Source organism: Diorhabda carinulata, chromosome 5 (assembly GCF_026250575.1).
Source record: "Diorhabda carinulata isolate Delta chromosome 5, icDioCari1.1, whole genome shotgun sequence".
Taxonomy (NCBI): Eukaryota; Metazoa; Arthropoda; class Insecta; order Coleoptera; family Chrysomelidae; genus Diorhabda; species Diorhabda carinulata.
In genome coordinates this window covers 7,399,459-7,425,376 of record NC_079464.1, presented here as the reverse complement: position 1 = coordinate 7,425,376, position 25,918 = coordinate 7,399,459, and the positions used below count along the sequence as shown (strand labels likewise).

The 25,918-nt window shown below is 32.8% G+C and overlaps 3 protein-coding genes across 3 annotated transcripts in view; 2 read left to right on the top strand and 1 right to left on the bottom strand.

The window, feature by feature from the left end:
* LOC130894508 (Friend leukemia integration 1 transcription factor-like) overlaps positions 1–8,425 on the top strand; it is a 56,394-nt gene extending 47,969 nt beyond the window's left edge. The window contains exons 4-5 of the mRNA XM_057801390.1: positions 819–1,056; positions 5,853–8,425. Coding sequence (XP_057657373.1) covers positions 819–1,056; positions 5,853–6,171 — 557 coding nt within the window. The 3' untranslated portion in view covers positions 6,172–8,425. The remainder of the gene's footprint in view (positions 1–818; positions 1,057–5,852) is intronic.
* A 418-nt stretch (positions 8,426–8,843) lies between these two features.
* Positions 8,844–12,328, bottom strand: LOC130894087 (trafficking protein particle complex subunit 4). The gene is made up of 2 exons (XM_057800662.1): positions 12,095–12,328; positions 8,844–12,043 (listed from the first exon to the last, which is right to left on the bottom strand). The coding sequence occupies exons 1-2, from the start codon at positions 12,267–12,269 to the stop codon at positions 11,565–11,567; spliced, it is 654 nt and encodes a 217-aa protein (XP_057656645.1). The 5' UTR covers positions 12,270–12,328; the 3' UTR covers positions 8,844–11,564.
* A 266-nt stretch (positions 12,329–12,594) lies between these two features.
* On the top strand, positions 12,595–15,929 carry LOC130893887 (transforming growth factor beta regulator 1). The gene is made up of 4 exons (XM_057800325.1): positions 12,595–12,802; positions 12,883–13,114; positions 14,630–14,918; positions 15,523–15,929. The coding sequence occupies exons 1-4, from the start codon at positions 12,671–12,673 to the stop codon at positions 15,911–15,913; spliced, it is 1,044 nt and encodes a 347-aa protein (XP_057656308.1). The 5' UTR covers positions 12,595–12,670; the 3' UTR covers positions 15,914–15,929.
* The last annotated feature ends 9,989 nt before the right edge of the window (positions 15,930–25,918 follow it).

The following is a 25,918-nucleotide window of genomic DNA, read 5'->3' as shown; positions in this document are numbered from 1 at the left end:
CCCGGTTGTACTCCGGAGGATTTATTGGTAGCTAGAAGACTTGCCGTCCGTTCTCAATCTGTGCATCACAAAATACACACGGCAAATATGATTTATAGTGGTGAGTAGATGGTACTTCCATCAACAAATTTCAGATCAATATTTGGCCGTTTAACATGTTTTTATTTCTTTTTTTGGCTACGATCAGTACTTATATCATTTTATCTGTGTATTGATTTTAGGTCTCTTTAATTACCTTCCAAAAATAGGTAAAAATCGATGATTTTTAAGCTAAGTTTCGTTCAAAAGGGACCTAATATCAAGACGATTTATCTAGAAAAACATAGTGTAAGGAGTAAAAAGTTAGAAAAGAAGAAAAAAAAGAAATTTACCTGCACCTTAAACAAAGGATCTGATAGAAATAAAATCAGATGGTATGGTAAAATAAGAAATTTTCAATTTTTTATTCAATTAAACCCTCTAGCCGTAGGAATAATAATTTCCAGGCTTTTTTGAGCCAAAATTTTGTCCCGCATCTGTATTATAAACGGTTTCCAATACATAACCAATAGCCATTTTTATTGTGACATATAGTACATACCTTAAAGACCGTTATAATGAACCTGCTAACGTAAATATTGGTTCCATGTTGAATAAAAACTAGTTTCTATACATTTTATTTAAACCGGTCCTCAACATCAAGACAAATATACATAAAAATGCAGTTGCGGACATTTTGGGAGGTGATATACCAACTTTTTGACCAGCCACGGAACTAGAAATATGATTACACTCGTATGTAATAAAAAAAAAGTAATAAAAATAATTCCTTTTTTAAGATCCTTATCAACTGTTAAACGCAGCTACGAGTCGATTGGTAGCGCAAGGTTCGGGTCAGATCCAACTGTGGCAGTTTCTTCTCGAACTGCTCAACGATTCGTCGAACGCCGCTTGTATCACGTGGGAAGGCACCAATGGGGAATTCAAACTCACCGATCCCGACGAGGTAGCCAGGAGATGGGGAGAGAGAAAATCAAAGCCGAACATGAACTATGACAAACTCAGTCGAGCTCTTAGGTAAGAACGTAAAAAAAACGTTTATATAAGATGTATCATTAAACTGACAATTGTATTTCGTTCTATATAGATATAAATATAGAGGGTGTTTCATAAATAATGTCGGATTCCAATGTTCACTTTGTTTATTAAATAATCAAATAGATATTCGAGGTACAGCCCATCGTATTCTCTGATTTTAACCCAATATTCACCAAACTCTTTGAGACCTTAGGCTTAGATGCAAAAAAATGTCGCGCTGTATTAACATCTCCTATGGATACAAGAATTTCCTAATGGATTTGAGTAAATAGAAATCTGATGGTGTAATGTCTGGACTAAATACTGGATGTGGTAGGAATAGGTATCACCAAGTTCTTCGATCTTGTTTTGCGTAAATGTTGCAATATGTATTGTTGTAAGGGAACCCGCTTTTGGTTAACTAAACCTGGATATTTCTCTAGCAAAACCTCATACATCCGCATCAGCTGTCCACAATATTCCTCGACATTCATAGCTCAAACATCTGGATTGATTTTGGAGTACACTAAATCTTCATAATTCCACCAGACAGGCAACAAAAGTTGAATCTACCTGTCTTTGCGACGGGTTCTAGTAATTGTTTTTTGTCTCATCACTGATTTTTCATGTTTAGGTTGTTATCATTGCAAGTAACAATGCATCTAATGAAACAATCATCTTTAGTCAGGGCACGAATATGTTTACACACCTCTACTGGGCGTTTCTCTTGAATCTCGGTAAATTCGTGTGGCACTATTCGAAAATTTTTATAGATCTTACCTAATGATTTTGAATAGTGTTGTATGTTTTCTTTAGAAGGTGCAAGAGAGTTTGATAAAATCGGTGAATGTGGGTACTAATTTGGTTTTCTGCTGCTTCCCTTGTAACCTCAATATCCCACGCAAGACGACATGAACACGAACGATCTCCAGTATATCGGTTGTATCCAGCCTCTTTTTCTTTGTATAACTGAAAACTTTCAAGTTTACAGACGGTGGCATGCTACTGTTATATTGAAAGGGATTAGATCAAATGTATACAGTTAGGAAATTAAGAAGGTTTTAAAAGAAAGGCAATTTGGAAATCCCAAAACCAGGCGCAACTAGGAATTCGGATGGCGAAGGAAAATTTTTTCGAAACGATCGAATGATGAAAATCTCGTAAATGAAAATGTACCTGTATTATGTATGATGAAGTCACTAAAATGTGGGTAATTATACATTTTCACGGTCACCTGGTTTTTTGGCTCTAGAAAATCGAAAAATGGATGGATTTTAATGATCTTGGTCCCAAAATGTTCCATTTTACGGCGGATTTATAAAAAAAATTAGTAGAAATAGTTGGAATGGAAATTTCTCATAGTTTTACTGTTTTAAATCGTAAAAAAAACAGTTTTGCAAAAAAATCCTTTACAAAAAATTATGGTAATTATACACTTTCGCGGTCATCTGGTTTTTTGGTTAGGTTAGGTTAGGTTAGGTTAGATTAGGTTAGGTTAGGTTGGCTCTAGAAAATCGAAAAATGGATGGATTTTAATGATCTTGGTCTCAAAATGTTCCATTTTACGGCGGATTTATAAAAAAAATTGGTAGAAATAGTTGGAATGAAAATTTCTCATAGTTTTACTGTTTTAAATCGTAAAAAAAAACAGTTTTGCAAAAGAATCCTTTACAAAAAATTATGGTAATTATACACTTTCGCGGTCACCTGGTTTTTTGGTTAGGTTAGGTTAGGTTAGGTTGGCTCTAGAAAATTGAAAAATGGATGGATTTTAATGATCTTGGTCTCAAAATGTTCCATTTTACGGCGGATTTATAAAAAAAATTAGTAGAAATAGTTGGAATGAAAATTTCTCATAGTTTTACTGTTTTGAATCGTAAAAAAAAACAGTTTTGCAAAAGAATCCTTTACAAAAAATTATGGTAATTATACACTTTCGCGGTCACCTGGTTTTTTGGTTAGGTTAGGTTAGGTTAGGTTAGGTTAGATTAGGTTAGGTTAGGTTAGATTAGGTTAGGTTAGGTTGGCTCTAGAAAATCGAAAAATGGATGGATTTTAATGATCTTGTTCTCAAAATGTTCCATTTTACGGCGGATTATATAGAATATAGTACGAAACTATTCACGAAAATTGATTGTTTTTCATCGATTTCATTTTAAGCTATAAAAACTGAAAAAATCATTCTTTTTGGATTTTTTTTTAAATTGTTTATTAATTTATGTAGAATACAAAAAAATATAAGAACTTTATCTGATAATGAGATAATTTTTTGTAAAGGATTATTTTGAAAAACCGTTTTTTTACGATTTAAAACAGTAAAACTATGAGAAATTTTCATTCCAGCTATTTCTACTAATTTTTTTTATAAATCCGCCGTAAAATGGAACATTTTGAGACCAAGATCATTAAAATCCATCCATTTTTCGATTTTCAAGAGCCAAAAAACCAGGTGACCGTGAAAATGTATAATTACCAAAATGTGTTTGTCTATGTGTACGTGCGTGCGTATATGTGTGTACTTTGTACAAATTGAACTCGCCGCTCTGAGAACGCCCGAGTTCTTGCTGCTGTTGTGCTGGTGCGTCGTCCATAGGCTATGGTTGCTGTACCGGATTTTGAGCTGCTACTGGTACCCATTCTCTTCGTAGATGGTAATCACACCATTCTCGTCCTGTGACAGCATGTAAGTCGGTTTCAACCTGCCTATCGTTGCGGTTTTTTTTCTTCGGACTTTGATGAAGAAAGTTTTTTCTCCTTGTTCCATCATTTAGTAAGGTCCGTCGCGTTGCATGCTGTAATCAAATACCTAATGTGTTTTTTTTTTATCTTCTAAGAAATTAAAAACTGAACGGCTGGGACTCGCGAAGACATTAAGAAATATATATTTTAAAAATGGTTTAGAGAACCTCTTCTACCTAATATTTCAAGTTAGGAAACGCAGAGAGTTATATCAAGTGAATAGGGAGGATGAATAATAAATCGTAACACAGTTTGGGTAATGTTGTGGATAGATTAAATACTTTTAATTTTTGGAGAGTTAACAGTCACACAGAAAGAAAAAGGGTTAGTTTTGCTTAATGGTAGCCATTATGCAACTGTAACAAACCTGCATAATGTCAAACAACGTGCGATATTTGACCTTGCATGCAACTTCTAACACGTTGACTTGCACTATGTTAAGCGGTCTTTATGGAGAATTTTTTAGAAATTAATAATTTGCATTTATGCTGCCGAATCTGCGATTGCAAAATAAAATAACAAGACGAAAGCAGTTTGTCTTCAAACAATCTTAAATATGTTTTTTGGATTACTGAGATGACACATCATTTCTAATGGAAAAAACTTTTTCTTCTTTTTATGATTAAACTTGTGTTCTTCCATTATATATTTTGCTCTTTATTCTGATTCAATTCAATTCAATTTGTAATAATTCCATTTATTTAGGTACTACATTTCTTTTTCTTTGGCTGTATTTTTTATGAAAGTTTTTTGAAGAATCCCTGTACAGACTTCAGTTTCTATTCTAAACGTTCTTTTTACTTTTTGAGGCCACCACGCTGAGTGCACTTCGAACGATCTTTTTCATCCTTGGACTGTTTCCCTGAAGAACTACCTCAACAAAACAAAAAAAAATTGTATTTTTATAACCTTTTTTAACTGTATGCAATTAACCTTCTTCTTCGTGTGTCGTGATCGTTATCAATTATTGGCTTCCACTACTTTATTTACTGCAGCAAGAAGTTGTTGATTTCACGAACGATTGACGAATATTTTTTAACCACGATCTTGTGTGTCGACCTATGCTATATTACCAATTGAAGAAGATTATACTTTACTGCCTCTCCTCTCCAATATACCTGGTAGCACGTTTTAGATAAAACGGAAATACCTACAGCCCTCTACCTTTCGATCTGTTTTATTACACCCTACCTCTTTTCTACTTCCTCATACGAAACTAAGGACTAAGTTTCCGATTGACGCGAGATCTCGTTTCGACACCTCACTCGTCTCTAGCCGAGTTATGCTGCTCCTGGAAACTAGGCATGAGCGGAGTTATGCTGCTCCTGGAGGATAGGCATGTGTGGAGACCATTGACTAAGTTTACTTAAGTTTTACGGAGATTTTTGTTCCTTAGTATCTCCTTCTTCAGACATGCTATAGAGCTATAGAGCTGTTATCATTGGAGTAAAACTTCTTTGTTTTAGTTATTTGTTTCTGTATTCCAAATAATTGTCTTGAGTGTCATTGAACAACTAATGAATCAGGTAATCACTGCCAAAAAGACATAGGTATTGGAATCGGGCCCTTAGATCCGTACGAAGGATAAAATTGGGGAGAACATGAACAAAATTAGATAGTTCTATGTTAACAGCTGGACATAGGCGTTGATTATGTAAGTTTTTGGCATCAACAATGGTGTACTCACCCTATAACTCCGATATTGCCCTCTACGACTTTTTTTATATTCTAAGATGTAGATACACCTCAAAGGAACTGAGCATATTATCGAGGAGGAGGTTAAACGGGTTAACCTCAAAAGCTTACCAATACGCTCTAAATCTTCGGAATAATAACATGTGGAGATTATTGTGGATAATAAAATTTTTTAGGGAACTTCATTTGCTTGTTCTTTATAGTAAATTCCCGAAACTTCATTGTACTACAGGTAACTAGAGATCACTCGATTGGTAGCATTCCACGCCCTGACGGCACAACTCATCGAAGTAACTTTTTACCTTCAAATAATTTCTGTTTGATGAATATTAAATTTATTTATTTTTTTTTTTCAATTTTAGGTATTACTACGACAAGAATATTATGTCAAAAGTCCATGGTAAAAGATACGCATACAAATTCGATTTTCAAGGTTTAATGGTTGCTTGTCAAGCTCAAGCACAAGGCCAAGGAGATGTTCTTCCCACTTACCACAAGTATCAACCGCATCAGAGCGATTTAGGCGCTGCGTTGTATCAAACCGGTCACCCAACCAATCACAGATTACCCAGTATTTTACCAACTACTACTCAACATTCCCAAACAGGACTCTTCCCACCACCCAGTTATTGGCCCTACTCTCCAGGAACGTTCGATCCTAGAGGTGGACATTTTAATTGAAGATATTAGTGAATTACGTTCATTATATGTTCAGATAGTCTATTAAACATCCGAAACATTTTTTTTATACCATATCATCGTCTTCGATATTGAAAAACCAAGGCGAAAATATGATTATATTTTTACTACAATCTACATTGATGGTAAAGCTTTTTGTGTCCAGTATAAAAGATAATATAATTATCAGTACGCTGATTATTGAATAAGAAATCTACTGAACTGTAGGTCTAAATCTGACCTAAACTTTACTACTATCAAAAAATAAATCTGAGGAAGAATAAAGATGTAGAATTTATGCAATATTAAGAAGGGTACTTTTCTATAATACACCAGCGGAGAAGCTGATACAAACGTGAAGAAATATATATCTCATCAGATAACTTCTAAATAATAATTTGAACATCAATAAAGTGAATAGTTTATAAGCCGTTTTGCGACAATATATAGACAACCAAGATTACTTACACATCATGAGTACTTCTTGGAAACTATACTTGCGTGCATAGAAATCGGCCCACTATAAACTTTTGACTGCAACTATATTTTTTTTCAATTATTCATCAGATCAAAAAAACATGCTGTTTTGAAAGACAACAAACTTATTTCGATTCCATATAACATAGTGAAATTAATGCATTAAGCAAATTAGGCTTTTTTATTATTAACATAATGGGGTTACTGACAATTTAAAAAAAATTGATTTCTTATAAATTCGTAGGAGCTCCTCTTGCCCTAATAACATCTCTCATACGATCTAATCAAGTTAGCAATTGTTTCTTGTGGGAGGTTAAGATGTTGAGCTAATCTTCTTCTACGGCAACAATAAGCTCTGGGATCGAATTTGGAGTAGGCAATTTAGCTCGAATTCTATTTTTAGCTTAGGTCAGGAATGTAACCTGAAAACCGACTTCTGCATTGTAATCTTGCACGATTCTGGCGGTGTGCGGCCTTGCATTATCATGCATAAACCTCTTCTTCCGTGAACAAGGTCACCCCTACAAAGGAAAACAGGTTCAGTTCGTCCTCTCGTAGAAAATGCACCACAGATCATGCAGGAACCAGCTCCATAAGATCTTCAAAGAAGTAATCTCTCTTGGTATTCAGTATACTTTCCTTCTTCAGTCGCCACCATGGAGATATATTCTGGTCTCATCTGATAACAGAACTGTCGAAGAGCTAGAGTAAGTTTTGGACTAATCGCAGGTGTTTTAGGGGTAATTTTATTTTCCTTCAGTCTTCGTCTTACTGTTCACTAAATAATAGTCAATCCTCGCACCTCATGGAGCTGTCGTTGCACTTGGACGGCATTAAGGTGACGATTTCTTAACGTTCTTGATACAATAAAGAGGAAATCACGAGCGGTTGTCAATCACCTTCAGCCTTTTCCAGGTCGCTTATGAAGGGATCGAATCTCCTCATAATGTTAGAACACTTCTCGAACCCAGCGCGGGTCATATCCAATTGACTAGCAACAGCTCGCTGACCAAGTCCATTTTCGATTAAAGCAATAACTTGGGCAGCTTTTTGTGGTGTAGTATGCATTAAACTAACACAATCGAATGTTATTTAGATTCTAAATGCAAAATTTCTTTTTTTGATCTGATGAATAATTTAAAAATTATATATCTAGTTAAGTGTATGATAGGATGGACCAGATCATGATCAGAATGTTTGGGAAACTAACGAGGATCACGTTCATTGTTATTCAGAAACTGCTCGAGTTTATCGGGTCGTAGTCATATGATATGATCTTTCTACCTTGGTGGGTAAATACGATAAGGGTTGTTTCGTTTGTTAATGTTTTTATTTCAACTTTACAAATTATTAATTCCCACTGATATGGTAGTCGTTGATTATTTCTTATGAGCAGCATAATTGAAATATAATTTGCTCAGTACCATATGGAACAACAGAATAAGTATCACGGCAAAATTAATGTCCGAAAAAAGGTTTTTGCAGATCATGTTTTATGCAATTTCCATTGAAAATTGAACGCAACTATCTCATTCTGGGCTAGAATTCGCAATCAGCTGATCTACATAATTTCCGAAAAAGCTCTATAATACATCATAATACATTTCGGATTTTTGTACTTAATTGGATGATTTCTAAACATATTGTGAAAGTATTATGAAATTTTAACTGTTGTAATGAACATTATATGTTCTAATTTTTTTATGTTATAATCTTTTTTTGTACAAGTACCGTTAAAACAAAAATATTGATTGTTGTACTTATAGAAATAAATAAGTAGTGACATTTGGCTTAGTTTTATTTCTTGACCTTACTTATGATAATTCTGCTCCACAAACGATAAAAATAATGAATTTATGTTCCAAAATAATTAACTGGTTTATTCATGTAGATACGACTGTTTTATACAATACTGGAAAATAGTATTCCTACGTCTGGAAATCTTTTGCACTAGTTACTGTTTTACACGAGCCGCGTAGCGGCGAAAGCTGAAACCTAACGTAAGTGCGAAATACACTTTCCAACTAAATGTGTACACTATTTTTCCTACGACCATGTGGAAAATTCTTCAAAGAAACGTATTTTTTAAATAAGAAAGTCAATTAAACAATATGATGAAAAGTGTATAAATACGTGTGCTGAAAAGTTAAAAAATCCTACAAAATATTTTTTATAGTAGATGACAAAAACGAAAAGAATGATTATTAAATATTTTATAACTATAGAACAGAAAAAGTACCAATAGAACAATAATTTTTTATAACTATATCAGATACCTAACAAAAATTAAATAATTTTAAACACAAATAACAACAAACTTTCAATTTTTATTGTAAACACTAATATAACAAAAAAATCATATTGTCTACTTCTTCAGTCTTCTTAAATTTGGCCTATTGCCTTTCGGCACCCAGCCAAATTCATATTGTATTCGCGTATTATCTCTTGAGTTCGAGACCATATATAACATAAGAAAAAGAAGCAATTAAATACATGTAAGTTTTGTTATTTTTTGATACTTGTGTGAAATAAGTTACTTTCGTAGGTAAAAATGTCAAAAAAGTTTTTTTTTTTCAATCAAAGTAGACTTTACAGTACTAATTTGAATCTGGAAAATGGCATTTTACGGTATCATTTTCATCAGAACTTTTTACCTGGTATTTCTTACGCCAGTCGCAAAACATCGCATATTTTTCGTACCTTTTCGAATACTTCACTGGAATAACCGCTTCCGCACGTTTCTCAGCTATTTTATTTGAATTATCAGCCATTCTTTCAGAAAATATTTTTTGTTTTTCCAATATATCTGCCTTTGTTTACAATGTTGAGTGACTTATGTTAATTTTTATTTGTTTAAATAGTAAGAGAATAACCAAAAGAGATATTTTTCATTAAAATTGTCGAATATGACACTTCATATTTCAATAAAATTCTGCTTTTTATTTAAAACTGAAAACAGTATGTAAAAAAATATATTAGGTATGATATAAGTCCGTGAAGTACTCGATTAGATATTCTTGACTCGGCTCCCTCGTCGCCTCGTCCAAAAACATCTATCTCGTACTAAATTACTTCCCAGACTTATAACGTAAATTACCATTACATAGATCATTATTGCAAAAAAAGTTAATCTTTTCATATCCAACGCGAAACTAGAATGACAAGTGACGTTTTTGTGTGAAAACAACAAATTGTATTTTGTGTTGCATAATGGCTAGTGAAAAATGTGGGAACAACAACTTTCTATCAATCCTCTGAAAATTCTTTTGATGTCTTTTCAACTTTCACGAAAATTTTTCAATTACTACAACTTCAACAAACATTAAAAGCAATACTGAAGTTATTGATATCAGTAATTTTTTGTTGTTCCAAAAGTCTTAAGAACCTGTCTTCTGACATATTGGTCTGATTCAGCCGACGTAGCGCATATCGCTAGTGCCACCTATCGGTAAGGGTTCTATCAGATGGTGCGGAATGAACGTGCGTCACGACTATTGCAGAACAGGGAAAGCCAATCAGCACCTTGACGCGCAGATCACAGAGTTCCGTATCCAGCGCGTGGTCATAGCATGTGCGTCATGAAAGTGTCAAACGTCGCAACGTTCAGTTTTATATACACTTCCACTACCGCCATCTAGCTAAATTTAAAGCGCTCCGAAACATGGCGTCCGCTCCAAAACGTGTTTTGTTGTAACATATGTATCACCAATGGATTCCGATCGGGTGGCACAAAGGTTTCATCCGCTGAATGAGACCATTATAAGTAATAACCTGACATGATATGATAAATAGTGTTCCTAAAGTGGTACACAAAATGAACGCGAGCACGACGCTCTAGACGTTTATAAATGTCAAAGATAGTTCAACTTATTGAGATACTGGATAAAGCATATAATGTTCGGGCTTGAACGCGCTCTTGACATCGAAGTTAACCAACTTTTAACGTGCTCATCTTAACTAAACGTCAAAACCATTACCTTACTTTTGTAGTTGCAGATACTCCGAAAAATGGCTTTTCTAAGTGAAAGGCTAGATACAAAAAATTTGGCTGTATATAGGAAATCATTTTTCTATTTGAAAATATCATTTATCTAATTTAGATTTCCTCAAGTGGGTCCCGGATCTATTTTAGCCCTACTACTTTCTAATCTGATGCTGCCTTTATCATTGACTACAGTAAAACAGCGATTGAGAGACACGAAGTTGTATGGTCGTGTCGCCATTCAATAACCTTTGCTGATGCCACAAAACAAGAAAAAAAAGGATGCAATAGGCCCTTGCCCATTGAGACTGGACTAAAAAAGATTTTAAAAAAGTTCTTTGAATTTAAGTATAGGGTATTCGGTTCGAAATGAACAATTTATATTTGATGCAGTGCACAAGATGATGTTAAGTTGTGTAATCCCAACAATCAAGCATGATGGTGGCTCAATTATGATCTGGGATTGCTTTTTTAGCCATGATACTGGCGATTTGATCAAATTCGGCAGAATTATGAAAAAGGATCAGTACAAAAAATTTTAGAACAAAACGCCTTTCCTATGGCTTAAGATTAATTTGAGATGAATTCATTTCCCTACAGGACAATGATCCAAAGCATAGTTCTAAATTATGCAGAGGATATTTGTAATGTCCAAGGGGCATTGATAAAGATGGTTTGGCATCGTGAGACCCCAGATCTCAATCTCATTGAACTTTTGTGAAAAGAGCTTAATAGGAGCGTCCTTAATTGTGGTCCATTGTAGTGAGAAGAAATGTGGAATGCTTTATAAGAAAATGGGAGCAATATATTACAATTCTCTATTTGATGAAAAATCAGTGTTTTATTGGATGATTTAAGTTTAATTAAGATGGTTTTAAACTTTTGGCCAGCAGTGTATATTAGAATCCTTAAATGCTTCTATAAATACTAGGAAAACTTATATATTATTTATACCTACTTTTTCTATCTGTTCTAATACATTTTTCAAATTACTATCAAATAATTCACACCTTATAGGCATTTCTAAAGAATAAAATGGATTTTTTAAAGCATAATCAGCATACAACTCATAAATGCGTTTAAGTAATATCTCCACTCCTATTTGAGCCCTATCTGATACTATCATAATTTTGACACCAGTAAGAGTTTGAAAACAATTTAATCGGAATGTATCAGCTTCAAGAACCTCTATTCCAGAAGATTTCGGTTCAGGACTTAACTGGCTAGCAATTGCAAACAATGGATAAAACATACTGGCCAGAAATATTTTTTCATTTGTAGTCATTTTCGGCCTTCCGAATTGTAAGGTAACTGGATAATTTTCTTTTTTGTCTAGGAATTCTAATGCACTTTGTCCATTATCCATTTGATGGCCGGTAACTGGTATACCATTTATGGCATTTAAAACGTGACCAACTGAAAAGTCGTAGTTAAAATCTAAAATCCCATAATGTCATTTTATCTTACCCTGAATTCCATCTTTTTGTCCAAACTCGACGACAATCTTTTTATTTTCTGTTCGTAACTTTATATCTAATGGGTAACTAAATTTTCTTTCCGTTTCAATTTTTGGAACTACATTGTCATAATTAAATATTAATCCTCCAGATTTTGATACAATGTAAATACCATAAATGACCATGTTCTTTAGAGCAAAATATTTATTTTCAGCAAAAACAAGCTACTGGTATTATTTTCTTCTTCACTTCAGTTTTCTTATATCTAGAGAGTGGTCTGTAATTTCCAGTAAATAAGTAACACTTTAAGATAACCTACTTTCTCTATTTATGACTATATAGCATATTTAACTAAGCAGTTATATGAAAAAAATTTTCAAACACAATTTATCCAAATATTTAACACCAACATAAGTTAATGAATACATTTTTATGTTTTTTAAGAATATTGCAAAACTGACTGATTTACCACGAAGTATAGGTAATATTGATCCAGACCAAGAAGAAAATGAATTTTGACGTTTAACCTTAGAAAAGAGTTGTTTACAAATATGTATATATTTTAAAATCCTTTAATTTCATTATTATGGCTTACAATTATTCTAGCTCTAATTTTAATAATAGCAATTACATTCCGAAGAATAATATAGAACGTACTGCTGGAAAATACAAACAGAAGGTTATGTTATTAAAACAAATGATTCGGGAGTATGTTCACGTAAGTGATTTAAAAAAAAGTAGTATTCATCACTTTGAATTTGTAAAGAATGCACATATAACCAAATCAAAATATTCTAGGAAAATGCTGCAATGGTAGATGAATTAGAAGAAATTCAAATGAAAATCATTATCAGAAAAGAAGAGCGAAAATTTCTTTTGAAAAAATTATGCGAATATGAACCCCAAGTAGCACTAGAAGTCCAAAACGCAGCTAAAGATGGACCTTCGTACAAGTCAAATGTTCCCAACTCATCAACTATTGGTAATTCAAATTCAGACAAAAAATCTAAAAAGAAAATTGACTCCACAGGTAATGAAATTACGTTGAATACTTTTTCTTTGCAAATTTAAATACCTATTATACTTTTTGATGAATGGAAATAAATGACATAGGGAAAACTTCCCAACTTAACATTCTTCTTATATAAGAAATCAAAACAAAACTTTCAATTTTCAATGAAGAAATTCTAAATTATTCGGTAAATTATAATGATTTGGTAAGATTCTAAAGTAGTTCTTGGACTATTTAATGCTAACTTTTGGAAGTGTATAAAAATTTCACATTTCCCAAGAAAGAAAAGAAATGATTTTAATTTACAGATAGTTTAGAACAATACATTGAACAGTTGATGCATATTTATTCTTCATTTTGCTTATAATCTAATTGAATATTCATTTATACCTAAAAAAAGTGAGTATGTCAAGGCGACCCACTGTTATCAATACTTCACACTAGAAGTCAAACTCATAGGAAAAATGTTCAGGCAGGGAACCGTTTATGACCAAAAACATCAACATTTCACATATGCCGATGAATTAATGATACTATAAAGGATTAGAGGAGGAATCAATGAAGGATTAAGATGATTAGGAATTTATGCAAAAACGGCCTTGATTAGAATGAAAATAATACGATGTAATTGATAACAAGAACTGGCAATGAAGAAACAAATATTGATCAAAAACCCAGGGATAACTAACTACCCATGACAGAAACCAAAGAAATTAGCAAAAGTTTATAGACATGCAGAAATATTATAACAGCCTTTCAGTAACAGAAGATGTAAGGTCATAGATATGCTGGAAATGTTAGGAAACAATAGGGTAACCAAAGAGGTATTGAAAAGAGAATCAGTATAACAAAAAAAGGAATGGATAAAAGTAGAAGAAGACCTATAAAAATTGAACATTCAGAGATATAGCTAAAAAAATTGGAATCCACTAATCAAGTGCTAGGCTACATTGAATAACTAGTTCTTTTAAGGATATTGTAAATATATGTTTTTTGTTACAAGTTTACATTAAGGCATTTTTGATGACAAAACGTAAATCTTTTGTATGGAACATTCAAAAATTATTCATCAGTACCCTGCAATTGTTCTGAAAGTAGTGTGATGTACTTCTTGATTTGTCACTTCTCTAAATGTACTAGTACTTGGTATTTATACTGTCGACAATTTCCAAATATTTTTCAGTTTTCTGTCTATCCTAAAGATGGGATCACCTTTTAAAAAAAACAACGTGTATAAGCTATCATCAATCAAATTTTTTCACAAAATTCACAAATTTTTATCTGGGAGGACATGACTGAATTTCCTTTTTTTGTCGTACATGGGAGACTACTGCCGCTCATCCCACTCACTGAACTGCAACTGACAATCACTAGACTTTATTATACCACTCTCTAATGCATTCTTCTAATTTTTGATAAAGAGTAACTTGGTCTTGTACTTATGTTGCCGGCCCCGGACTATTATATCATCATTTGAGAGCTATGAAACTCTTGTTTATTTATCATTATTATTATTTATCTATATGCTTACAGAAAGGAGATCATCTGGAATGAAATCGAGAAAAAGTTCATCAAAAAGTAGAAAAAAAGTTGTACAACCAGTACCCGTCGATCATAATGGTAAACCAGTGTTTCCAATTGAATTGGGTAGACTTACCTTACACTCTCTTGGAGAAGTAGTCTATAATAGACCTGAATTCCATTCAGAAAATGCTATTTACCCTGTTGGATATGTATCTACCAGAACATACGGTAGTTTGAAAGATCCCACACAGAAATGTGTATATACTTGTAAAATATCAGATGTAAACGATACACCAAGGTAATTTTAAAATTTATTTTGTTCCGATATAAAAATATCTTATTTAAAATTAGGCAACATTGCACGAATGTAACCTAGACAGAGATACAACCTCTTGTGTGTGAATTATCTCACCACTCCTGATGGGAACCATTAGTTATTCATATAGTTAAGTGATATCAAGTGTCTTTTGGACATTAATATATCTAATTACTTACTTTTATTTTGTATTGATGTAACTGTGAACGTCTTAAATCTCCATTTTTGTAATTAATTATAGCTTTTGTGTACAATAGTATTTGGTATTTAAGGCGGTTTGTAAAGGGATATGGTGATTTTGATAGCTTGACATTACTCAAGTACTGTAGTCGAATTATTGTAACCAAGTTTGAATAATTATTTTCTTGTTTAATATACAGTTTTTTTAAAAGTAGTTTTAATGTTTTAATTCAAAGAATATGGTCAACCATTATTGGCTAGTCCGAATATATGTTATAACATTTGGCGAAAATTTAATTTGTATTATTCAGATTTAAAGTCAATTTTATTTATATAACCAGCTCAACCAGCCTTAGAATTGTAGTTGTTCTTTTGGTTTCCTTTATGTATTTTTGTTGTATTTTAGATTTGAAATAGCATCAGATGATCATAGCCAGTCAATATCGGGGGATACCCCAGATATATGTCATTCACTTCTTCTGCAAGGCATCAATGATTCTCTATCGTTCAATGTTGTTAGTACAAGACCAAGAGGACATGACTTCTTTGGACTATCACATCCTACAGTTCTCCACCTAATCCAGAGTTCTCCGGGAGCCCGTAGATGTTCCAACTATAAATGGATTAAATTCGAGGTTTCAAAACAGTGCGAACCTTTTACAGATGACAACGATGCTGGATTAAGTTATGAGTACTTGCAGAGAAGTATAAATTTTTGTAAATATAAAATGGCACCCGACGTTTTACAGAGACCTGACGATTTTTTAGATACTAAGGATAATTTAGTTCTTTTTTAATAAAAACTTTTTCGTATCTGTGTTTTTCATTCGTTTTTCGATAAAAAAAGTAATCTACATACGAAATATTAGAAGATTATCTTGAACATCTTTATCTGATTCATCAGTTTTCAAAAACATCATTCAGGTGTTTAATTTTGCAGTATTACTGAGTATTTAAATCGCCTCTAATAAAAAAATCGAAACAACCCTTGCACGGGGTCTCGGCAGAGCGATGCGACGCGAGCGCTATCTATTGAGCAGTCATGACAACAATGCGTGGGCCATATTGTTGATGCGTACAATTTTAGACCATATCTGCAGCTCTAAAAATTTACAGAAAACATTTAATATCTGAATAACGGTAAAATTTAGGTATAGGAAAGTTATGAAATTTATGAAGTTAAACTTTGAACACTTTTTATACACACCTTGTATAAAATGAAAAAAATTTCAGCATAGAGTCTAATACGTCTGACCTTGCTTAATGCAACGAACAGAAACCATTCTCATATCTTCAAGGGTAAAAAAATAATTATAAGGGTCTCCAACGGTCAAATTTTTTACAAAAAAATTAATAATTCAAGAAGTATGCATTTTTTGAAAAAAGTTTTTAGACAAAAGTAATAAAATTTTACGTAGATTTGAAAAATGTATTAATATACAGGGTTTTTTTTTTATTTAAAATAACAAAGTTACATTGTACTTCCTGTAGAACCGGAGATTGGCCATCTTTGAAAATATTTTAGTTAACAAGATCGTATCCGAAAACTCAAACGTGGAAATTTTCATGATTATAGAAACTATTGCAACTATTCCAGCTCTTGCGATTCACCTCTAAAACAGTACTCTGTATATATCTCTGTATTTATATTATGTATGTAATAGTAGTTTAGGAAACAAGTCCCAAAAGTGGTCTTTTACTGGACGAGTGGGCAAATTGCAGAGCGAGTCCAGTAAAAGACCACTTTCGGGACGTATTACGTACAATATTTTTTAAAACCGGCATTGTTGTACTATAAACTTCATATTATTCAATTTAAATTTTTATAACAAAAATTTTTTATTAACTAATTTTAATAATTTTTTCAACAATCGTTAATTTTTTGTTTAAAAATATAAACATTATTTTTGAATAGTTATATTAAACGTACAATTATTAGCATTACTTATCTGTAGCACAGTATTTCAAAATTATTCGTTGATGTGAGATTTTTTGCATTGGTCATTAGATATTGTTTTTAGTAAAAGCTTCAGATGAAGCTTTTACTAAAAACTTATCGATATCCTCTTTATTAAGTACTCTAGACTTCTTTGCTTTATAATTTTTTCTTCATAAACGCTGTTAATTTAAAATATTTGTTATGTCGATATTTCTTCTGGTACCTAGCATGGCCTTCAGAATCGAAGATAAACTCCACAACGAGGAAGATTTCAGCATTTCTGATTTGTCTGACGAATACGTCAATAACACATCCTCACAAATGCTTATTACCTTCTTTTCCAGGTACCACTTTTCAAAAATTTGGTATGTTTGTTCATATCAAATGTTGCAAATCAGGTATAATTTCATCTTCCATTATCTCACAATCAAATACATCATTTTGAATATCCAGCCATAAAAGCTTTTACCGTACTATCACAAAATTTTCTGGCTCGGTCCGACAAAATGGAATTTTCTTACCTAAAAATAAACCGGAAAGTACTAATTTCTAGCCCGTTTAAAAAAAAAAAACATTAATCAGCATGAGTAATGTTACAAGAAACATAATTCTAATTGATGTAATATACGAGAGCATAATAATTATGTAACAACGGTAATTCGACAAAAAGCATTTACTCCAAAATAAATGTATTGAACACCGTACATTTTGGAGTAGATACTAATATAGTTTATGCACTTCAAGGTGGTATGAGGGACTATTCCGGCAGTTTTTGAGCGCCCATACCAAGATATTTTTAAAAATTACATAAAAATAAATAAAAAAAAAGTTTCGGGCATGATGGCGAAATTTTAGCCCTCATCACACATTTCAAATAGGTATGACAGACCCTTCCGGCAAAAGAGTGGTTTGCATGATTTTTTTCTAAAAGCCAATGAAATTTACTGTAGCTAAAACTTTTTTCAATTTTTTTAATAATTTTTTTTACATTGTTTCGGCAAAAGGAATCCACGTATACCGAGCTTAATTTATTCCTATACTTTTGTTCTATTTATTTGAATAAGCATTTTTTAATTCCGCTATGACGGTACTTTTAGTGTTACCGGTTTCAATTTAATTATTATTTATAAAATCACGTGTTACTAGATGGCGCTGAATTTGGCTTCTATAGTGGTGAACAACAATACAATCTGTAATGTGTTTTTAGTGATTTTGGTAGGATTTTTTTTATTTTTTCAATTTTAGTTATTTACTGAACGTGTTTGTGTGGTTAAAACAAAAAGTTGTTTTTAAGAATCGGTCTAAAAATGACAAAAATTGAAATAACCCTTTTTAACATCATGAAATATATTGCAGTCAGAAGCAGATCACTAAAAGAAGGTGCAGCGATTCTTAAAACGGGATATATGTGGCTTACAAGGTATATATTTGAAAACCATTAAAAGTTTGGGGCTACAGACGTCAGGTCCAACTTCCCAGCCTCATGAGATAGCAATTAATCTGAATAATGTAGTTAAAGATTGGAAGTGCATTTGTTCATATAAGTACGGGAGGAAGAGACTTGAATATATACACGAAACTACCAAAAAAGTGCACCACACTTTTGTTGGCCCCTCGAATTGGATTTTAACAACTAGTACATTAAAAACACTTCAACTTTTACCACATTTTTATTCTTTTCGAAGAGTGGTTGTTATTTTCTAAGAAAACCACTTTAAATTTTACTATTTAGACTAAAATTTTAAATAATAATTTTATTGTTTATAAAACAGCAAAATTAGTTCATATTCTGGATTTGTTATTCACCTCTAGTAAAGTTTGAAAGCAAATTAACAGATGTCGCCCACTTCGTAATTTTCGCGAATTATGCAATTTCTTCTTCTTAATTATATTGCAATAGCAGCAATTTATTCTTAGGGTTGGTGATACTATTTGTTATGTTAAAAGTCAGATTATTAGGCAAAGCAATGTCAGAAGACAAGTTTTTTCGGATTTTTGGAACAAAGAATAAAATTACTGATATCAATAATTAATTCAAATCAGAATTAATAATAATTAGGTTAACTAACTTCTGTTATGTATGAAATATTCCAAATTCCCCTAACAGAGAGATTATGATCTCCAAATACACAGAAAACTTACAGAGGCCTTTGAGAGGATGCATTGGTATCTAGTCAGCCTAGACCAGTTCCAAGCATAAACAAAATATTGCGTTACCATAGCAACGAACAATAACCAGTAAAAATCGAAAAATTGGAGTATCGAGCCATCATCAAGTACCTACCTGTATTTAAAATGGTTAAGAGGTAAGCAGATTTACGAAGATATGCTTAATACCCTTGGTGATCATTGTCCTTCGTATGTGACCTTGAAAAATTGGACTGCAAGCTTTAAAAAAGGTAAATTTTCCATTGAAGATGACCGATCGGAAAGGCCAGTTTTTGTCTCAGTTCCCGAAATATATCGATGCAGCTCATGACATGATTTTATCAGACCGTCGAATTGGGCTAAAACGGATATTTGAAGCACTGAATATTTCGTACGAACGCGTTCATCATATAGTTTACGTCAATTTGGACATGAGTAAAAGCGTGCAAGGGTAGAAGCATCGCGTTCGATCTGTGCTCGATTTGAAAACGATTTAGACTTCCTAAATCGACTTGTTATTATGGATGAGACTTGGGTACATTTCTACGATCCAGAAACAGAGCAACAATCGATGGAATAGCGACACTCTGGCTCTGCAAGACCTAAGAAGTTTCATCTGATCATGATTGATTTTTTGGATAAGGATAGAACAATAACTGGAGATTACTATTCGACATTACTGACCAATCTATGGGAAAAAATTGAGTTACTAGAACACCCCCCTTATTTACCATATTTGGCTCCGTCCGACTATCATCTCTTTCCTCAACTGAAAAAAGTTTGAAAGTTGTAAATTTTTTTTCAACGAGGAGGTAATAAAAGCTGTGGAGGTCTGGTTTGCAAAGCAAGAATAAACATTTTTTTGAAAGGTTTAGAGACGTTGCAGGTTCGCTGTAATAAATGTATCCAATTAAGAGGAGAATATGTTGAGTAATAAAATATTTTGATATTGAAATTTTGTTTGGTTCTATAGTAGGTTAAGAATTTTTCAATATATCCTCGTATCAACACCTAAATCCTAATACTTCTCAAAGATAACACGCTGATAAGATGTTGACGACAAAATCATCAAATGAGTGAGAAAGTTCATATATCTGGATAGGATATGGGTAGGTCGAAGTGAAGTTTCAAAAACAGAATTTTATAAAATAACTAGAAAAGAATATGGATATTAAATAGATATATCGAATGAAACTGATGGACAATACACGAATTGTAATAATAGTCCGGTCAAATTAGACCAAAAAATAAGAGTGAAGATACATAAATTCCCGTCAAGCTGAAAATCAGTAATTGTTTAAAATACAATTGAAAATAAAATTTTAATGCTCCTCATCATTTCCGAACTTTAGCATGATAAAACTCACCGTTTTGCTGAAAATTGCGAAAAGCTCATTTTTTTACCTTTGACCTTGAATAAAATTTTTTCCATGCACGGAAATGATGGAGAACAATCAAATTCTATGTTGAATTGTATTTTAAACAATTTTACTGATTTTCAGCTTGATGGGATTCTATGTAACTTCGAATGTCTAAATTGACCGAATTATAATTTCTCACGACAAATCATCGCAAGAGTATTGGGTCTGATTAGGTATCAAGATGAAAATGGAATGTGGAACTTCTCTTCAACTGGAGATTATAGAAAAACTGTTAAAGTATGATATTAGAACATTTAAATATCCATTCCAAAAGGGAACGAAGGATTTTGGGTTGGTTTGTGGAAATTGTACCGTTTTCGTAAAACGTTGTTGCTCTTGAAGTTGAAATATCAAAAGAATTTCCAGTATTTTGATAGTAAGCTGTTGTTTTGTCACAATTTCTCCCTAGCGATAGGCAAGACGACATCTTGGCTATCGAAACGCGCTCACACAGTGATGGGTAGTGGTAGTGTCTTAAATAAGGATTGCATCACTAAACATTCAGCACAATCATGCTCACGATCACGATCTTTCCCGTTCCACTTAGTCCAGAGCATTATAATCGTTAATCCAAGTGGAATGGATTACAAGGTGTTTTAAGCGTTGACATAAATTGGCAAGGGTCATCGTTAACGTTAATCATGATGAGTGACGTTCTCGCCGCAACTACAACGATCGTAGTCGCTATGTAGAACGCTCAAAAGACTATTTCATGCGCCGTGAACGCTTAGACACTCCGCACACGGGTCCACTCATTTGCTATTCGAGTTGTCAACGAGAGTCGCGTGCAATCTTGTCTGTGTTTCATAGTGGGAGTACTCACACGGGCCAACTGCCAGTTGTCAACTCAAATCCAGTTGGAACGTGAATCGCATGAGTTGCTTGCAACGCTGACTCCCGGTTGTGTGCAATCTCAGTCGCGTAGTTGCGTGCCGTACAATCGAAGACCACGGGTGCGGAGGATATTATTTAAAATGAGTGATCAATCTCAATCAATTTCTTTTGTTGAAGAGGTGGAGAAGCATGAAGTGTTGTACAATTACCACCTTCCTGGTTATTCTAAAAAAGATGTGACGGAGAAGGCTTGGCTGTATTGTAGCAGCAACCAATCTCATCAATTCTTCAAAGCTTTCTTTTGTCATCCTATAGAATGCTGCAAAACTTTGCATCTGTTTCTTTCAGTTCTTCGGCGGTAACAAACAGCCTGCGACTTAAGCTTTTTTGAATATATGGATGACACCATTATTTCCTTCTTCCTCCTCACAGATACCGTCTATACTGATAGTAATCTATCATTTATTCCTCAGACCCATCACTGCTAGAATGTATTTTGAAAAACTAGCACTACATAAAGTGAAATTATAAAAATGTAATTTCACTCATCCGAGCTCTTTTGCCAACTGAAACCGACTATCAGCCGAGAGTTGCCGACTGAAGTTACAGACATGGCCCTCCTGTGTGCGGATTCCAGTTGCAAACAGCTTGCACAACTCCGATTGCCCGATTCAGATTGCGCGTTGCGCAGTCAAGTTGTAAACTCAAGTTGCAAATGAGTCGACTCGTGTGCGGAGAGCCTTAGTGGAATGCTTCCAAGGAATCCTTCCCTAAGGATAGTGTAAACAGTGTGTTCAATAGGCAACAGAAAATAAAATTGCTTGTTTTCACATTGCAACGTCATTTTTGATTCTTATTTCGCATTGTCAATGTAAAAAATTAATTATTTCAGTAACAATAATTAATTTAAAATATTACTTTAAGATACCGTTTGTAGGGGGAGTTAATTTCATATGCCGGAAAGAAATTTAATAATTTAAAATATTTTTTTCTTTATCTCCTCGTCCCTCATTTATATTTTAGACAATTTACGACCATTAAAATAACCCTTTCACTGTTTATTAATATTTAAGGCTATTATTAATAGAGAGTTCCTATAAATTCAAGATTTATGTCACGTTTACAGTTAATAACGTGAAAAATGGCACCGACCACAGTAAATAAGAAAGTTTCGATAACGTGCATGCCAGCGTCATTATCAATATTGAGAACGTTTCTTGCATTTCCTTCAAAAAATACCGAACTCGAACCTGGAGTTGTCTTTTACTTAAAGTTTTTAGGTGTATCTCTATTAGGATCTCTCCCGATGTTAAGCAGTATAATGCATTTAATAAATACTGTTCAGAGTAAGTAAATACTTCATATTTTGTCAGTACTTACATAGAGCTGCCCTCTTTATTTTCATGCTCGTTTTTGTAATACCTTTTTTACATAAAATTTTTCGGAAAGACTATTCATGAACAAGGCGTGGTGTGATTATTATTTTATTAAAAACAAAGTGAAATTGTAACATAAAACAGTAAAAATCCTCGCTAGCAAATCACTTATTCAAATGTTTAGCCCATGAAGTATTTCTGGACTGCTTATTTCAGAATGATTTAAATCTGCTTTGTCGTGGATTTGAGGAATTGTGTCTAAAGAATCTTTATAGAACGTTGTTTATTTTCGTCCCAAAAGAAGCAGTCAGAAACTTGTTAATTGAAATCAATGTGTGGGACGATTCAAATTGTAACAAATATGAAACCAGAATATTTGAAAAATGAACGAAAAAATGTGATAAAAACAACAATTTATTGAAGCAATTTCTATGGAAAAATATTATCTCTTTAATCTTTGATATTATCTCTTCTACAAACCGTTATCCATTTTGTCCAAACCCCATAGAATTTACAAAAGCGTTTTATTCCTCTTCTTCTTTTAAAACCTTTACTCTTGTTTTGAGTAGGATCTTGTTGATTTGCTATCGTTTTTCCAGCTTAATCTCCAGTAAGAACTTGTAAATTTTGAATTGATGTTCCCAGTAAAATCAATTTAGAATCGACACTAAGCCTAAACGTCACACCAAGCGTCACATAAAAAATTAGTGAAACATTTTTTAAACGTAATAATTCCGGTTTCTACAAGTCTCCAGTGTGTTAATCAGACATTTGACTGTTATCTACATTTCTACCTATAGCACTTTTTCATCGCCTTTTTACTTTACGACTCTAAGTCGTCTTCTTTTTCTTTTAATAAAACCATGTTCTGGTCAATTCCGAATATTCTTGATTCACTAAGTTCCAGATCTAATACTATCTTTCTAGTTTGCAACCTTCGTATGGGACGCTTTAAACAATGTGAAGAAAAAATATTTTGGAAATTGAAAAAAATTTATGATAGAATTTTCAACGAAAAGATTCTATCTCCTTAATATGGGATATTTTCTACAACAAACCGTTAGATTTTCTATATAAAGTGCATAAAATTTACAAAAGTGTTTTGCTTGGCTTCTTTTACAATATTTACTCTTATTTTTAACAAAATCTTTTGTTGGTATGCAAGCGTTGCTGCTCCCTATTTTCCAGTAAAAGTTTCTTGGTAAATTCTAAATGTACGAGTACAATCAATTTATTTATTAGAGCCGACACCAAATGCTTAAGCCTTTCACTTTTAAATGTCATCGTTTCAAGATTGTTAGCTTTAGTTATAACAAACACGTTCATACTGGTAATATTGAGTATCGTCATTATTTTGTCAACTACATTAACACCGCTCTTTAAGTGGTTGTTAAAGGTAAAAAGTCAAGTTTCTACAAGTCTCTTTATCGTAATTGTCCAATTTATGTATTAAGAGAGAGGGACATGTTACAATTTGTAGACTAAAGCTTGTAAAAACTAAAGAACAAACATTAAAATAACTAAATAGAGATAAAACAAATAAAATAAAATTTTAATATACAGTAAACCAGTATGCAGCATATTCGGAATTAGCACTTTCCAGTAAATATGCCCTGAAATTATTGCGGAATACGGGAAAAATGATATCGATTCTATTTCAATTGGCAAGTGATTGTGCATTTTTTCCATTGTAAAATATTGAGCCCTTGCTTAATTCTGAACGTGGAGTATGTAGGTAAAGGTCGTGCGCTACATATCTACTGATACTGACTAAATTTGTTTGTTTTTTGACAACTGTGCTTGTTTTGGAAACTTTTTTCCGAATAGATACGGCATAATTTGCGAGAAGCATTGAAGAAATCGCTGTAACATAATCATTGTAAGTTTGCCTGTTATCTATATTTCTAATTATAGAGCTCTCTTATTGCCTCTTACCTTTACGACTGTAAATTGTCTTCTAATTATTTAATAGAACCATGATCTGTTCAACTCCAAATAATTAGCCTCCTCTTTCTGATCTTTTCTTGATTCTTATTTTTCTGAGACATCTTGTTGTGAACATACCGCCCAATTCACTAACTCACTTGGCTTAACCTATTGATTAGATTCTTAATATATAAGTAAAAGTCAGTCCAAGAGTAAAGAAATCAGGAAAGTCAAAGTTCTTCAAATGAAATTTATTTTCCGTTAACGCTACGTAAGAATATGTACGGAAAGAAAAATCATGAACAAGAAGTAAAAAGAAGAGTAGGTTGATCTAGGGAAAAGTGTTGGAGAGAATGAACCAGAATCAAAGTTAGACGGAGAATTAGAAACTCCGGCTGAGAATAGCAAACTAATGGAGCTGACGCGGATAGTATTAAAGGATACTGAAGAAGACATACTTGGAACAAAAATGATGGATGAAGGAATTGATTATAAGATACTTATGCAAGAAGACACATAAGTGTAACTAAAAACACCAGTGGATCTTCCAGAAATGTAAAGTAACTTTTTTATAACAATATAGAAGGGGATTTTTGTTTAGCTGGATATCAAAGAGCTAGTGTATTTATGTTTTGGATGTCTGCAATTTCTAAAATACGTTTTAAGTGAATTTTTTAGAAACAAACAATGTTTTTGAAGTAAATGGAGTTTTTTTGAAAAAGAAAACGTGTTTCATTTCACCACAATAGCTTTAGAAAGTAATTCATTATTAAATTCATATCTTGTATCAATTCACTCATCTAAATGGGGTGAACTGATACGGGAGGTTTATTTCTTAAAAGAAATTAAAATTTTCAAACGAATAGATATAGCTATGTAATGTAATATTCTTAAAAGTTGTAATAGGTTATGAAGTCAGAATCTTTATCATTTATGAACTGAGTGTTATCATACTTATAAAGTATTTTTTGTCAATAAAATTCTGTCAATTAAAAGCTTGAAGGAAACTTCTATAGAATAAAATATGATCGATTAAGGAACGTAAACTACTAATTTTTGTTACGAAATATTTTAGATGGAAAATTCCACCATATCGACTTGGATTTAACATATGCAGTTTCATTTTCAACCGCCTACGCTTTAATTTGGGCTTTCATA

Excerpts from the sequence above, each read along its gene's own strand:
- LOC130894087 (XM_057800662.1), bottom strand. The coding sequence starts at position 12,269 with ATGGTCATTTATGGTATTTACATTGTATCAAAATCTGGAGGATTAATA. Across the intron at positions 12,044-12,094 it reads ACAAAAAGATGGAATTCAGG|TTGGTCACGTTTTAAATGCC; the intron begins GTAAGATAAAAT and ends ACGACTTTTCAG.
- LOC130893887 (XM_057800325.1), top strand. The coding sequence starts at position 12,671 with ATGGCTTACAATTATTCTAGCTCTAATTTTAATAATAGCAATTACATT. Across the intron at positions 12,803-12,882 it reads TGATTCGGGAGTATGTTCAC|GAAAATGCTGCAATGGTAGA; the intron begins GTAAGTGATTTA and ends AAAATATTCTAG. Across the intron at positions 14,919-15,522 it reads GATGTAAACGATACACCAAG|ATTTGAAATAGCATCAGATG; the intron begins GTAATTTTAAAA and ends GTTGTATTTTAG.